We start from the raw sequence: 16,472 nt of genomic DNA, 5'->3' as shown, positions 1-16,472 counted from the left end.
AATACCTTAGGTTCCATCGCTGCTTAGTAAGTTCACAGAGGCCTACTTAGATCAAAACTATAGCTGTCCTGATGACGGCTGAGTATCCGAGACAGCGTGAGATGAACCCTCTTCCTTAAAAGAGTCAACATTTGACTGTATGGTCAGATCCAAAATCTGCAAATCCAGTGGTTGATTTCTAGCGTCCTTTCTGTAAAGATTCTTTAAATGTCTCCCGAGTTGATACATCATGAAGCCGTATCTTTAAACGGCTTGTGGTTTACATGGTAACGTTTTATATTTAATATTTTATCTATATAAACTAATAATCATTAGTAGGAAGACTGATAACGGCCCACTTATCTTTGAAACATCACAGATAACAAACTGTAAAAACAGCAATTTATTTGATGATCCGCTCATTTATTTCCTATATTATTTTCTGAATTTAGACCCCTCTTTTCCTAAATTCCAACCCCATATATGTTCGCCCCTACATACGCATATGACCGTCGACCCCTCTCTCTCCACTAGAAATACTTGGGTTCAAATCCCACATACATGCCCCCTCCCCCATTTTTCACTATACATAGCCCCCGCCCAACACACACACATACATCACATACTTGCAATCCTACACCTACAAATATGCCCCGATGACTTCAGGTTTGTCCTGTAGAACAACAATGTATAACAATGTTGATGTAATTTTCTAGTCTTTGTTTAATCATGATAAGATAGAGATTAATTAACCTTATGTTAATTATCTAATATAATCAACCAGGTTTGACAATCTCATCTACATAATTTTACATCACCTGTATACAGGTCTACTATCGTTTGCATTGCGCTGGTTTTTTAGTTAATGAAATTGTATGTCAACGTGCCTCAATGGCATCGGGTAATGAAGACGGGCAACAAATACATGTAGTGTGCAACGAGGGGAATTTTGCCAGGAAAACGCAGTGCTTTTTAACTTCTTAGAATTAGATAAAGACCTCACATTGTCTGTGTCATTGTATCACCAATACGGATTTTGGCATGGTCTTATTAACCAATGATGGGGGGTGCGGTTTGCACACGATGGCTCTGTGTATGATCGTTTTCATCACAGACTATTGACGATGTAAAAAATTATGATAAAAATTGGCCGTATACATAGTATAAAGGGCCTAATATTACAGCCGCAAGGTAAATAACATAGCGCAGAGTTCCAACCACATTCCGATTCTTCAATACCCCCTCAACATGGTTATACGAAGCCGAAAAACGTCAACGAACTTCATAACGACATGTGAAAGAGATATTCCCAATTAAAAGAGTCTTAATCCATAAAGGCGAAATAAATATGTTCGTAGTAGAAATCTGACATCTGGACGAGAAAAACACGTGTAAATTCCTGGAGGAGAGAGTTTTAACACGTGGTTATCGTTATCGGTACCATCTGGACACCGGTCAAGCGTAACATTTCTGATAACTGACCAGTCTCAAATCTTAACTCTGATTTCTTCCTTGTCCACGGCCGAGTTTCACCGCCATATCATTCGACCCGACCAGATGTAACGAAAATATCAACAACCAAACCAACAACACAGAATCATCCAATCTGAACCAATCCTACTATCAACTACCTAGTTTGCAATAGCAGCATCCGCTGGAAGCGAACGTTCTTTTGTCATCTACCAACTTTCTTTCTTTGCCGCAACTAACAGTTCTACTGTAGAGGAACTCGACTTCAATTTTTCATTTTGAAAAGTGTTACATTCATCTGAGATTGGGGTGATAAAGCAAATACTAAGACAACTATAATATCCGTTTAATAATGGTATTTCCTATAACTTCCGCTCGTCACTTGTAGACGAACATAACATTAAATTTTCATTTTACAATGTAAATTTTTAGCAACAGAAATTGACCCTTGCCAAACATTTTTTTATACAACTATTTATTTAAGCTATGATACACGGCGGAGAGTTTTAAAACCACGAAAGTGGCTGTTTATGCATATTATCGAGCTAATCAGACCAAATTATGGGGTAATTAAAAATAATGAGAATGTACCTAGGTGCAAGTTTGAGTTTTATCACCGTTTAATACGATAAGTTCGTGCTTTTATCTCCCTGACCAAATTAGAATAATTTGTCTAATTATGAACGGACTATGTTACCCCAAATTTGGTAGACCTACTGACTAGGCGAACTTCAGACATGGGAACGAACTATAAGTATGGCTACACAGCACTACTCTAAGGCAGTCTAAGGGCTATTTTCAATCGCTTGGCAAACTACCGACATTGCTCTACAAATTTGGGGGAGTCGAAATCATTGCCTTTCCTTTGTTTCATCTGTTGGATTGTCGTCTGCTAGGCTATTAGGTGCCGTAGGTTCTTATTCAAGGTAAAATTATTCTGATTCCGCAGCCAGTGCTCCTATAAGTCACAGCCATGTTTGCTTTCAAACCCTATCACCTTGTCAGGGCCGTAAATAGCGCCATGTCATAAAACTTTATTGTTGTCTACTTTGTTATAAAGAGCAGTGGAGTTATGTCCCTTGAATTACGAAGTTTTCATTTTTAGAGACAAAAATGGTCATATAAGGAAAATAAAGAAAAGTTAAATGAAAACGTAATTATTATTTTTAGCAAATTTTGTATCATTTAAACAATTTACCACTCTCAGTTATTGTTGTTGTCATATTTCGGATGTGGTTTGAATCTTGCTCTATCCAAAATCTCAAATTTGGACGACATATGGTAGGAAATTATCGATTTTTTTCATCATATCAGATCAATCTACAGGCATAGTGATTGAAATAATTTAATAAAACAGAATCTAAAACATGTTGTTATCTCAGAGTCGCATGCTATGCGATTTTCAGACAACTGACCTATTTCAGCCTGTTTCTCTACTGAAGTTTGACAAGTAGTAGGCCTACTCTGCACTTAGTGTCTGAATTTTGATATGGTGGTAGCCTAAACCTATATAGTATTATGCTTGCATGGTATGATGACAAATAGTCACAAGTGAAGAATGTGCATCATAACTCTGTCTAATAGGGATGTGTCACTGAAGTCAAATTGACAGGCGGATCGGTATGAGAGTGCTATAAGGTGTTCTTCGAGAAAAGTCATGGTGACAGTAAAAAAGAATTTATTGATTGTAGTGCCTTGCTCAAACCTAAACTCCATGTAGTTAACTATAACATTTAAATGCGATAACAAGGCAAATAGAGCTGACTATAGTCTGTATTTTTAGTGACTGTAGAGTGGTACTAATTATAAGCTTCTAACTAATTGATCATATTTGATTGAGAAACCATATTTATTGTAGCTAAGAAAATAAAAGATGCCACCAAAATTTGTACGAGTTCCTGGCAGGAATGATATCAATAATTCCAGAGATGTAGAAAGAGTGAGTATGAAATTTATTTTTCAAAAAGGCAGAAAACATTTTCAAGAAGTCTGGTTTTAATCTATCTCTTCCGCAGCAAACTTTTGTAAATATATTTGTGTAGTTTTTAGTAAAAGTTGGTTGGTCATATGAGACCAAAATGTCTACCATATCAACTAGTCTTCTCTTTTGTATTTCAGCAAAATTTACTGGCCGGTGATTCCGATGATGAAGATTTCTTTTACAAGTAGGTAGATTTCAAAATTCAGCAATAGGTTTGACTTGTGTGAAAATTATCCAAGGCACAAAAAAGCACAAATTTTGTTTACAAATTGTTGCAAAGAGTCAATAGATATTGAACCTTTTCTTTAGATTTTTGTTAATTTGCATAAAACTTTGCTAAATTGTTACTAAATTATTTTTTTTTATATTTGTAGAGGTCCTAATGTGAATACAGGAAGTTTACGGGGTGATCCCGCTATGGACAGGTAAAAGAAATTTAAATGCAAATTTATCTTCATTTTCTTCATTTGAGGCATTAAAATTCAAAATTTACATGGCCCAAAAATTACTTGAATTTGGTATTTCTATTGTATTTGAAAGGTTAAGAAATCAAGTGAGTGATGTGGTTGGTGTAATGAAAGACAATGTGGGTAAAGTTATAGATCGTGGAGACAGACTGGAAGATCTTCAAGATAAATCAGACAACTTGGCCAGTAATTCAGACATGTTCCGATCTCGAGCTAAAAGTTTACACAAAACCATGTACTGGAAGAACTGTAGGGTGAGTAGCCATTTTCGAACTTTAATGGCGTAGGACAATTTCTTGGATAAGAAATAGATTTTGGGAGTAGACATCATCTTTCAATAGATTTTTTAAGAATTGCGATTGATCTGCTTTACAGTGAGATTGACCAATCAGACCTCTTTATTTGTATGATTATGATATCTCAACAGGATGCCTTACCATACTATACAAACACATACGTAAATTGTGATTGATTCCAAAAAACCTCATTAATATTCCACATTGTGCCATCTTTTATTTCAGATGAAGTTGATCCTGGCTATGATAATTATAATCTTATTAGGCATTGTAATCAGTAAGTATCATGTCATTCATTTAGTTGAGAAAGTAGGGTGAAGGTCGGCAATTTTTTCAATTTAAACTTTCTTTTCAAGAATACAGCGCTGTTGCTTGGCTCCTAATTAGAGCTATTCAGTAAGCATCTCATGGTGCTATATTGGATAGGTGATTCACATCAACGGAAAAATTTTTGGAAATTAAATTTTAAATCTTTTCTCTTTGCAGTTCCAATTATTGTACATTACCAGCAATAAAATTACCTACAGATCTCAGAGGTGAACTGGTTGTGGTCTGAATATCAGTGTTGTAAACTGTCAATCATCTGGATTAGAATACACCCACATCATTGCTCTCATCAACCATGCTGTCCATCATTGGGATTAGGACACACCTACATTAACTTACCTTATCAAATTGAAAAGACAAAGTCGATAATCTCGATGAAGACGCTCCCTTCATATCTTCTCTCATCAACACAAATAAAGTGGTTTGGTTGTAGTTTGCGTTATCAGTATTGTAAAGCTGTCAATCATCTGGATTAGGACACACCCACTTCAACATCCATGAATATCAAAACCTGAAAAGAATAAGGGATCCTTGTTTAGATGCTGTTTTAATTTCAACAATCTAATGCAATATATTAGCTTTTTATTTATATTTGGCGTATGTCTATAAAGCTTCAACATTTACTTGTATTTATTATTTTTTGCAAATTTTCATAATTTTGTATATTAAGAAATTTATTAATTCCTATGGAATTTATTCAGAAAAGAATTTAATGGAATACCAAGCCTTATTTCAGATTTTTTCAGTTAATGCTTGGTTTATGTATTAAAGTGATTGTAAAGAGGTTTTCTAAATTTGTATGTATATAGGGGACTCTGATATCATCAATTTGCACCATTCCAATTTTCAATCAGACGTCAGTGGTTCTTGAAATTCCACAAAAAAATAAGTGTTTGATGATGTCACTAATTGTGAAGTTGCTTTTTCACTAAAACACTTCGGGATTAATATTGCCATCAAACACTTATTTTTAGTTTTATTTTGCATGAATACATGATATCAATACCCCCAATTTCAATAAAAGATATCTTAAATAGAGAAAAAAAAATTGTGATTTTAGTCTTATATTAAATTTCTTAATTAAAGCCTATAATGAATGTTGAATTTTGTGTATAGTACAGCAAAGATATTGACACATCTGGGATGAACTCGAATCAGTAACTCCAGTAATCCACTTTATTTTTTAGGAAGAATTAAAAGAAATTGAAGCTAAACAGGTCAATCTCTTCTGCACATAACTACTTACACTACCTAAAAATTAGAAATATTAAAACAGAACCTGAAACATGTTGTATAGAACTTAGCATAAAGAAATTCAGAGTTTTGATTCGAACCCAGATTTGCCAATATCTACTAGAAAGTATTGTGTGTGTTTATTTGTGTTTTGTTGTGATTGCTTAGAGCTGGGAACAAACTTGGTGATTATTGTTGTCGAAATTTATATGTTTGTAAATAAAGGCTTACAATTAACTTAGCTTGCCTTCTACAAGTTTATTGAAAAGGAGGCATGGTTTTAGGAGCTCGTTTAGACATTGCAAGGTGTGAAACAGTAAATTATAGAATTTCGACCTATTCTTACATATAATTAGACTAAGTTTCTATTGCAACTGCTTATGGGTCTTTTAAAAAATGAAAATTCTAATACTTATATGAATAGAAAGTAGAGGTGTTCTAATGACTTTGAAAAATACCAGTTGGTTTCACATGTCCATAATTAATTCAAACATAATGATATGATTAAGAATACATGATAATTCATTAGAAACACCAATTATTTAAATAGTTTGATTAATTTGACACTAAAAATTAAGGAAACCCATCTTTAAAGTGTATTATTGAATTTCCTAATTTACTGCCTAAATATAACTCTTAACATGATGTATTGATAGTTAATTATTGTTAATATTTAATATGTTTATCTCTGATATTTATTATAATTTGTATAATCACTAGGAGGGTCACCTAGAATGTGATAAAATAAAATATTGAAATAATCTTTACCAGTTTTCTTTTTAAACTTATAAACAGTATTGCAGGAGGTCTAAAGGATTATGCTGAAAGGCCTTAATAAGTGCAGACGTCAAAAAGAGGAACAAAAGTACATGAATTTGGTTCAAAATATCTTGTACATCACGCAAAAACTCAATCTGAAATAGATTGATGTATTCCGTTCATATAACACAAAGTTTGCTAAGTGGAGATGATAATGCTGCATGTGACATTTACGGTCAAGGGGAGAAAACTCTATTTAGTAAAAATTGCAAAGACAAGATAACTCTAAAAATCCAAGATGGCCGCGCCCAGTAAATTCGAAAATCTATTTATGATTTAAGTGTATTATATATCAAATTACAGACTAAATCAAGCATTAACCTGTGCAAATGGCTACTGGAAGTAATGATGCAGACGATGGAAAATGGGCATCAAGTGACAACGCCATTGATGTCGATTTTGACAAGTTTAAAAAGTTTGTTTGTATCCAGCATCCCGCAGTCGTTGAAAATGTCGACAAAGCTTTTGATACTTTAGGCGGTTTGAAAACAGTTGGAAAAGTATGCTTAGGTTTTATCATAATTCTATAAAGTAACATGAATTAATTGAGTGAATTGAGCTCAAGAAATTGCTATGTGACTCATGACATGTCAACAGTTTTCAATAATTTTCTGACTTGAAAGTTTCAATAAAACCTTTGACGATTTGATGATCACTCAGTCTTGCTTTATGTTGTAATCAATCATTAATAGATTCAAAAAATCAAATACTGATGATAAACTGACAGCTATTCATGCACCAAGACATCCTGTCATTTGTAAATACTTGTAGCCTATGTAGGAAACATTGTCATTCCTCTTAAAACAGACAGAGAGCTAAGATGAGTTCAGTAAATTGTCTTCACTGACAAATTGGATCCAGAGTTTGAGTGTGGAAGACATGTACTAATAGTCAGCACTGATTTACTTGGTGTATATTGAAATATTCTTATTATAGCTATTAGTCTTAAAGCTGAATGTTATGGTGCAACATTTTGAAAATCTAAACATTTCCATAAAGGTTTCTAACTCTTCTATTGACATTAATGATGAGAAAAACAGGAATATTTTTCCAATGACAAAATTGATAAATCTGTGTACAAAAGGAAAAATAAATCAAAGCTTAATTATTGTTATTTTTGGAACTGGCATATAATTTTACGGAAATTTTGCAATTTCATTACATTCCAGACTTGTCAGAATCCAAATAAAAGACTGGAATTAAAATGGCGCCCAGAAGATATTTATTGTAAACCAACGTATGGTAACAGAGTTAATAAAGATAGTCTGGTGATGAAGGTACGGAGAAGAAGAAGAAAGAAGAAGAATGAAGGAATGAATGATGGAGAAGAATATGAGTATGAATATCAAATTGAAGTGTTGGGAATGATCAACGTTTATTATGATTTTCAAAGTAGGCTATGTACTTATAATTCTGAGTTATGGCGTCTGGTTGAGAAACTATCCTCATTGTAGAAATTGTAAGAACAAAGTACAGAACAGAAGAGTGTCAAACTTCATATCTCTCAGGCTTTAAGAAAATGCTTGAATTTTTTTGTTTCTTTTCTGCTCTGAACTTGGCTGATACTGACATGAAACAGTATGCATTGTGGAATGAGGTCAATTTACCCACTTGTAGCTTATGATATACCATACAACTTCGGATCTGAGACAGGGATTTTGATTTAAGTGTATTTGCCAATCATGTCTGGTCTGTCTTTTGGTCGAAAACATGTCTTTCACAATTTTTTGTACTTGTATTAAATGTGTTGATCCAGAAAGCTTTTTGAAAAATATCTCCCTTATTTTCATAACCAACTTATTTTGTTTTTGTTGACAGATATGTGTGATTTCCAATATTTACCAACGATTCAAAAACTAGGACAGAAACCAGTCAGTCTTCTCAACCAGTTAAAAATATCAGACTTTGTCAAACAGAAGGAATATCTAGAGAGAGATGTGCCATTATTTATGCCGCCAGTAATTTTTGCCAGGATGGATGTTCCTGCAGATTATCTGTTTAGACAGAATCAGTTTCATGGAACTGGTGATAAGAACTCTGATCTTGAAACCCAGGAGAATCTGATCGGCACATGTAAGTAAGAAATAAAATATAAATGTAGACTGTTTCCATAAGGGATGAGTTCAAATTTGGCAATAATTCAACATATGATTTTAAAGTTGATCATTATTGATATGTGTGATCTAGAAAGCAAGGATAAAAATGTAGACTGATTCCATAAAGGATGAGTTCAAATGTGACAATATTTCATTATATGGCATTGGAGTTTGAATGGAGAGTTGTTGGAGAGCAGTTTAAAGATGTTTTCTCATTGCACTCTTCAGTTCAATAAGGTTTAAGGTGCATTAAGAAGTTTATTCATTCAACTTAGCCTTTCAGAGAGTCCACATATATACCTATTACTATTTTTATATTTTCAGCTCGTAGAAAGAGAACAATATTTACGATATTTGTGGGATATCATGATGCAACACCAACAGGACCAATGGAAGGAGCCAGTTCAGCTCTTCACAGTAAAGTTAAAAATCTCGCTGAAGCCAAACAAGTGGTAGAGGAGGTATTTAATATTAAATATATCGAAATGACATGACATAACATGACAAGGGCTTTAAGAGAATATGAGGTATATTCATTGAATTTTAAGGAGTCCACATAGAAACTTCTCTAATATTTTGATTGGTAGACATATCCATTTCCATATCCATCCAAATTTTATAAATTTTTAATTTTTATTTTTTTCTTTTTTTTTCAGTTTTTCAAAGAACGTCCCATCTGGTCTAAGAATGCTTTAAGATATAGATTGGATCCGAAATATTTAGCTAGGTTAAAGTTCGTCTTGCCACTGGTGTCCTATTTTATGACAACTGGACCATGGAGAGTTCTGTGGGTCAAGTTCGGCTATGATCCAAGAACTGATCCCAAAGCCAAGATCTACCAGACTCTAGATTTTAGAAGAAGGCAGCGTAAGTTTTTTACAAACAGAATTAAAGGGATTGGTTCACCATCCATTTGATCAATCGTACCTTAATATCAGAAACAGGAATTTTTTAGCTAAGCTACTCAGTAATAGTGTTTACAGCTCACCATGAAAATTTGAGCCTTCAAATCTATGTGTGTCCAGACTCGTCTTTTCTTGAGACTAAAATCAACCCTTGGAAATGGCCTTTCAGCCCAAATGTCTTTCACAACTTTGTATTCTTAAGAATGCTTTTCAGAAGTGAAAACATTAATATTTGAATTTATATTCAAGGTGGTGCAGGTGATTGTATGCCTATTGGACACAAAAGAAGTACCTATACATACTCTCTACCGACTGCTGTCAATAAACCAAGATGTACCATAGCCCAGATCTCAACAGCCAATCTAGAGAGTAACAAACCAACAAAAGAAACGCCCTCACAATTTCTGGTGAGCAAATTAATATTTACTTAATTTTTTCTGGATAATCTGACAATTGACAATTAACAATGTGAATGATGCAGACCGGAGAGACTTACTTGGAAAGCATCTATTTTCTTGAATTGGATATTCAAACCAAGATCCTGTGTGTTACTGACCATACATGTTAGAAATTGATATCTGTTAATACCAATTTGCTGGCCAAAATTTTCCTTAAGTACATTATACATTGTATTGTGCTGTTTTCATTAGTCATGGACGGAAACAACAGATACAATAAACGAGGTCTTATTAGGACTGAACAAAGTTATAACCAATGAAATTTAAATGAATTGTAATTCCAGGAAAGTACATATAAATTTCGAGCTGATGTTCTACCACCCTATAGACAAATGTTTTATCAGATCTGTGATATAGAAGATGACAAAGTCCAAGAGTTACTCTCTCAAAATAATGCTCAGGTATGTGTCAGTTTAAAGTGATTCATGGGCCTTATTTTCAAAATTGGACCAAGATGAAATCCAGACCGAGTCTTCAAATGGTGTTTGAGTCGTAAAAAAATGGCCTTTTCAAGTTCAAATAGCTTAGAAGACACTCCTAGAGAGTCCACATTATTGTTTTATTTGAGTCTGTGAGACATTACTCCTGACTGCAAGTTTCAACTCAATTATATCAGTACCATGTTTTATTGCAGGAGACAGTCTGTGATGAAAAGGAAGGCTGGTGTATTCCTGACTTCTGTGACCTCTCACGAGATATTCTATATGGCCATGTTGAAAATATTATAGCTAAAACATCCTTCTCTATACCTTCTGATGGTAAGTTATGGAGCTTGAACAGGGTGTGGAAGGTGGAGGAGCCTGGAAGAGGGTAGGAAAATGGGAGGATCTTATGGGGCCTGACTTCTGTGACCTGTTGACCATATTCTGTATGGCCATGTTGAAAATATCAAAGCTAAAACATCCTTCTCTATACCTACTGATGGTAAGTTAGGGGGCATGAACAGGGCATGGAGGTGCCTGGAAGAAGCTGATGGTAATTGTAGGCTGAGCTTGGACACATTCCAAAGAAGTGGGAGGAGTTGAAAAGAGGAGGTGGGGCTTGAAATCAGTTCATCACTACCTTGAAACTACTATCATCTTGGAATGATTGTAGATTTTCCAAATTTATTCTCACAGCTTTAAAAAAAAAATTCTTTTAAATTCCCTCTATTTCAGCTTCACTCAATCAACCCACAGAAAAGTAGGATGTAAAACTCCATTCAATTCATTTCTATTTCAGCTTCAAGAAGATCAAGGCATGTGGTGGCCAAGATGAGAGAGTTTCAGTTGTTAGAAGCTGCTTCAGAGGAGGATTTTGAGGACACTGTGACTGCAGGGCAGAGGAAAGAGACTGAAGAACACGATGATCATTTTAGAGAAGAAGGACCATGGGAGAATGAGGATGGAGAGTTTGAGGAGGAGGATGAGGGAGATTACGAAGATGCTGGTGATGACAATGAAATGGACACAGAAATGATAGACTGTGTTTAAAATCTCATGGGGGAATAAATGATAAAGGAACAGAAGAGCACGGGGACCATTTTAGGGAAGAAGGACCAGGGGAGATCGAGGACATATTGAGGATGAGGCAGATTACGAAGATGCTGGTGACAACAATGAAATGGACCCAGAGATGATGGACTGTGTTTGAAAAGTGAGAAACTGGCAAAGAGACTGACAGGGAAGAGGGAGGAGTTTAGGACTGGGTTTAAAATCTCCTCTGAATCACTGAAAAGATAACTGAAAGGAAATCTCAAGGAAGATTCAAATACAACAAAATGGACTCGGAGATGATGGTCTGTGCTTGAATTGTCCTGGAACAATCAATCTTGTAAAATCATCATCATTCATTCATAATTCATTTTTTCATCTTTAATTCATTTATTCGTCTTTTCCATTGACTCGTGTAGTGATTTCATCATTCATTTTCATTCATTGATCATTTTCATTTATTCACAATTCATTTATCATTCATTATTCATTTTCATTCATTATTCATTTTCATTCATCATTAATCATTCATTTTCATTTATCATTCATTTATCATTCATTTTCATTCATAATTCATTTTCATTCATCATATCTCATATTGATAAAATAAACAAGTTTAAAGAGAGAATGTTTTTATATGAAGACTCATTTTTGTAGTCTTGTCTAAACACGGTTATTTCCCTTTACCCATGTCACACAATTAGACTTAATCGGGACTGCAAGACTTGAGCTAACTTTAGCCTAGACTTCTATTGCTAATAGTTTGACATTTTCGAAGTTGGTGGCCTTGATTTCTTATTAGAACATCACGAAATAGATATATAAATGAAACAGGTTGCATTCAGTATAAGCTTAGTATGCAGGATTCCCAAGGTCCTCGCTAGGCTTGAAGATCCACTCGAGTTGTAGAATAGCAAAGGTTTGTCAACGTCATTTCATTACGCGTACATTAACTCAGAGAAATAAGGCGTTATTTCATTACATTAACCTAGAGTAGTAAGACGTCAACGTCATTTCATTACATCAACCAAGAGCAGTAAGAAGTAATTTCATTACATTAATCTAGAGCAGTAAGAAGTCATTTCATTACATTAATCTAGAGCAGTAAGAAGTCATTTCATTACATTAACCTATAGAAGTAAGAAATCATTTCATTACATTAACCTATAGAAGTAAGAAATCATTTCATTACATTATAACCTAGAGCAGTAAGACGTCATTTCATTACATCAACCTTGAGCAGTAAGACGTCAACGTCATTTCATTACATTAACCTAGATCAGTAAGATGTCAACGTCATTTCATTACATCAACCTAGGCAGGGGATGTAAAACTCCAATTTATACCAAGACAGTATACCTTTCAAGTTTTGGACGAACAATAAGATTAAAAATTCCAGGTGGTTGAATTCTCCATTGAAGAAGACATGATTTGTCTATTAAGAGAACAATATAGTCTCAGCTTACCCGCTGTTAGTCTGAACTACCCGACAACAACTGAACGTTTAATATCATGAGTTGATAACGGTCTCTTGTCCTTGAAGATACGTCCTGCTGGGAGTTTTGAAACCGGTTTGTACTGAAGGCGTGAACGAACAATCAAACTTAGGATGAAAAACATCTCTTTTTGCCTGTGATTTGTCCGGAATTTTTCTCAACTCTACACTAAAACTGATAACAAACCTTATGTCCGCATCAGACCCTTACGATTTCGTCCAGTAGCGTATTCAGGCCCACCAGCCCACCTCCCCCACCTCATAAAGTCTAAAAATTTATCCCGAACGCCACTGACCTTGTTGGTCACAATAATTTCGTGTGTATCCCAGTAAGACTAACGATACGAGGTCAGTTATTGCGGACTGGCCTTACAAAACACCTGATGCAAGTCCCGTGAGAGTCAACATAGCTTTATAGGTTTATTGCTTTGTTGTTTAGTACTCAGTATGAAAAGAATAATGTATATTTTATTCACGTCGCTAATTGACCGGTAACGTTTGTCCCCGTGGCCATTTTCAAACTAAATAGAAGGCGAAATGGTCTTTATGTCGGTCTTGCAGAGCTGGGCCGTACTTTGGGTGGTGGCGTACTTTGGGAGAAGATGGTACACTTTGGGAGGTGGTGTACCGAGTTTTGGGTGGCTGGAGGCGTACTTTGGAGAAGGTGGCGTACTTTGAGAGAAGGCGTACTTTGAGAGGAGGCGTACTTTTGGTGGCGTACTTTGAGAGGGGCGTACTTTTGGTGGCGTAATTTGAGAGGAGGGATTTTGAGATATGACGTACTTTGAGAGAAGGCGTACTTTCAGAAAACGCATACCTTTGGAGAAGGGTGGCGTACTTGGGAGAAGGTGGCGTACCTTTGGGGAGGTGTTGTAGTATGATAGGAGGCACACATCAGGAGAAGATGACGTATTTGGTAAGGTGGTGTACTATGATAGGGGGAAACATTGGGAGAAGGTGGTTTACTATGATAGGGGGAAACATTGGGAGAAGGTGGTGTACTATGATAGGGGAACATAATTGAGAGAAGGTGGCGTACTTGGAGAAGGTGGCGTATTTTGGGGTCTGGTGTACCTAAGAAGGTGGTGTACTTTTTGGTGTACGCAAAATTTAATTGAGTATAAAATTACCATTCACAAGATTGATAGATTCATCATGTAAATTAATGGACAATTGACATCCGTTACAGGCTACACTAATTGGTTATTGTAATATCCAGGACATTTGACATTTTGTATCACTTTGATTATAATGCAATTGGCTAATCAAAAAAAAGTTGCAACGACCTTAATATGGTGATAATACTAATGTGTATATGAGAAAAATTGAAAAGTTAAAAGGACAGATTCGAAATCCATTTGTCCAAAGGTAGCTTAGTCTCAGAATTGGGATTTTTTAGCCGAAATCCTCGCTACACCAGTGCCCCCACCCTTTCTATCGATGTTTGCAAGAAACCATTATTCAATTGCTTACCCTCCCTTCTCATATCAAAATGAACCTTTCCCCACCACCCAGAAAATATGCTGGTCCGGCTTTTCCACACCCCCACTTTCAATTTTTTTTTATCATTTTACATAGTGAAAGAATAGCCTGTGCACCCCTGAAAAATTGTGCTCGGCTCCCTCACCTGATGTAGAAACACTAATGTATCATTAGTGAGGGGGCCGAGAAGGGGCATAAAAAGGGAGGGGGCGGGGGGGGTTGGGGGGGGGGGGGGGTCACAGGCAATAATTCGCTATGTAGTTAGATAATTTTTTATTATCTTGGCCTGTGCAAATATCAGAACTTGTGGATACGTCCCTGTTGTTTAAAAACCTACGCTGTAAATTGAAGTTACCAACAAACTTAGGCTATAAAGACTGTATTCCTTATCAAAATTAAACCCCATTTTTTTTTTCAATTCTATAATTAGCTGTTTATGACCCCAAAAAATCAACTCGGCGCTCCCTAAACTATAGCTATATAAAACTTCAAACATTATATTATTACGATATGATCTATGTAACTTATTTACATAATAATAATAGCTAACCATCCTCATTTCTTTATCAATAAGTTTATTTAGGTGAAATTACTCGAATGAAAAGATGCAGGTCAAAGGGTCGAATATAAAATGTTGAAATCCTTAGGGTTTTCTTGAATGGTATTTATGCACGTTTTTATCCAATAAAAACAAAACATATTGGTGATGTTTCCCTTGAATTTTCATGATATTCTACAGGTCATGCGATAGCTTTAAATAGGTGACCCCAAGAAACTGCCAGAGCTCCCCTCAAGCCAGCATACAACCAACGCCCAATCCGCTGTATCCAAAGGATGGTCGAGGACACATGGCTACCCATTCTCATACACATTTAAACACCTATTTCGAGCTTGTACGTGTATTAGCTCGGGAGTTTTAGGCCTACCATGAATGTGCCAGCATGTATATGCCACCATGCAATCGATCTTGGCCAGCCACCCGCCTATCCAGTTTTAATGCTTATTTTACACGTGACCAAATATGACGCTTTAAGCAACCCGTCCCTTTAAATTTTTCACCAGCCAATGAGAATCGAGCACGTTCTGGTGACGTTTTAAACGTCTGAATGATCATTGTGTATGTGTGAAGGTTATGGTATAGTATGGTCTCTCTTTGATCTTGTAAAAGCCATAAATTATAACTGTATAACATCAATCATGACACCAAACCGAGCCTACATCATAAAAAACACGAAAAAATAAATTACTATAGGTTATGAATAAACAAATGAGTTTTTGATGAGAAAATTACTCCCAATTCAGTGAGGGTAGTGGTACAGATCAGTCTTTGGCGAATGGATGAACCCCAACCCCCATTCCCATGCGTGCCCCAGAGTCCAGCGGATAACCTAAGTTGTTTCATAAAAACCCAGAAACAAAATTACTATAGGTTATGAATATATGATTTTTTGATGAGAAAATTACCACCCATTTCAGAGAAGGTAGTGGTATAGCTCAGTCTTTAGTGAATGGATGAACCCCAACCTTCATGCGTGCCCAGCGGATAACCTAAGATACAACCCCATGCCACTAAAAACTCAGAAAAATTAATTGCTACAGGTTTTGAATATATGACTGTTTGGTGTGAAAGTTATTCCCATTTCAGGGAGAGCAGTCGTATGGCTCAATCTGTAGCGAGTTAGGTTGCAGTAGGTTCATAGATAATGAAGACAAAGTTAAGCAGTGTGCAATGAGTAAATTCTACAGGACGAGAAATCAGCCTACTGCCTTGCTTTTCAGTGATTTTGAGCAAAAGTTTGTAGCACAAAAGACAATTGGAGCAACCATTTTCATGCAGCTTTCACCTATATCCATACTTCCGGTTCCGATCGGACGACGGCTGTGAGTGTAGTTTCGCATATTCCACAACGGCAACACCGATGTAGTCTCTGACACCCAGAATTCTCCTGTCTTCGACGAGGTAGCAGATGATGGTATACCAAGTGGGACTGG

General features: G+C 35.7%; 2 protein-coding genes across 2 annotated transcripts; both read left to right on the top strand.

Annotated features, from left to right (window-relative positions):
- Nucleotides 1-2,559: 2,559 nt before the first annotated feature.
- Nucleotides 2,560-6,518, top strand: LOTGIDRAFT_184819 (hypothetical protein). The gene is made up of 7 exons (XM_009046094.1): nucleotides 2,560-2,602; nucleotides 3,308-3,388; nucleotides 3,568-3,614; nucleotides 3,805-3,855; nucleotides 3,971-4,151; nucleotides 4,419-4,470; nucleotides 4,680-6,518. The coding sequence occupies exons 2-7, from the start codon at nucleotides 3,323-3,325 to the stop codon at nucleotides 4,706-4,708; spliced, it is 426 nt and encodes a 141-aa protein (XP_009044342.1). The 5' UTR covers nucleotides 2,560-2,602; nucleotides 3,308-3,322; the 3' UTR covers nucleotides 4,709-6,518.
- Nucleotides 6,519-6,800: 282 nt separating this feature from the next.
- Nucleotides 6,801-11,503, top strand: LOTGIDRAFT_229926 (hypothetical protein; the record flags this gene model as incomplete). The annotated part of the gene is made up of 9 exons (XM_009046093.1): nucleotides 6,801-7,072; nucleotides 7,742-7,964; nucleotides 8,391-8,645; nucleotides 8,993-9,129; nucleotides 9,325-9,535; nucleotides 9,823-9,980; nucleotides 10,316-10,432; nucleotides 10,666-10,789; nucleotides 11,253-11,503. Exons 1-9 carry the CDS (start codon nucleotides 6,902-6,904, stop codon nucleotides 11,501-11,503), a joined length of 1,647 nt encoding a protein of 548 aa, XP_009044341.1. The 5' UTR covers nucleotides 6,801-6,901.
- Nucleotides 11,504-16,472: the final 4,969 nt, after the last annotated feature.

This window comes from Lottia gigantea, assembly GCF_000327385.1.
Source record: "Lottia gigantea unplaced genomic scaffold LOTGIsca_10, whole genome shotgun sequence".
Classification (NCBI taxonomy): Eukaryota; Metazoa; Mollusca; class Gastropoda; family Lottiidae; genus Lottia; species Lottia gigantea.
Note: the sequence above shows the minus strand (reverse complement) of the source record. Positions and strands in the feature narration are given on the sequence as shown.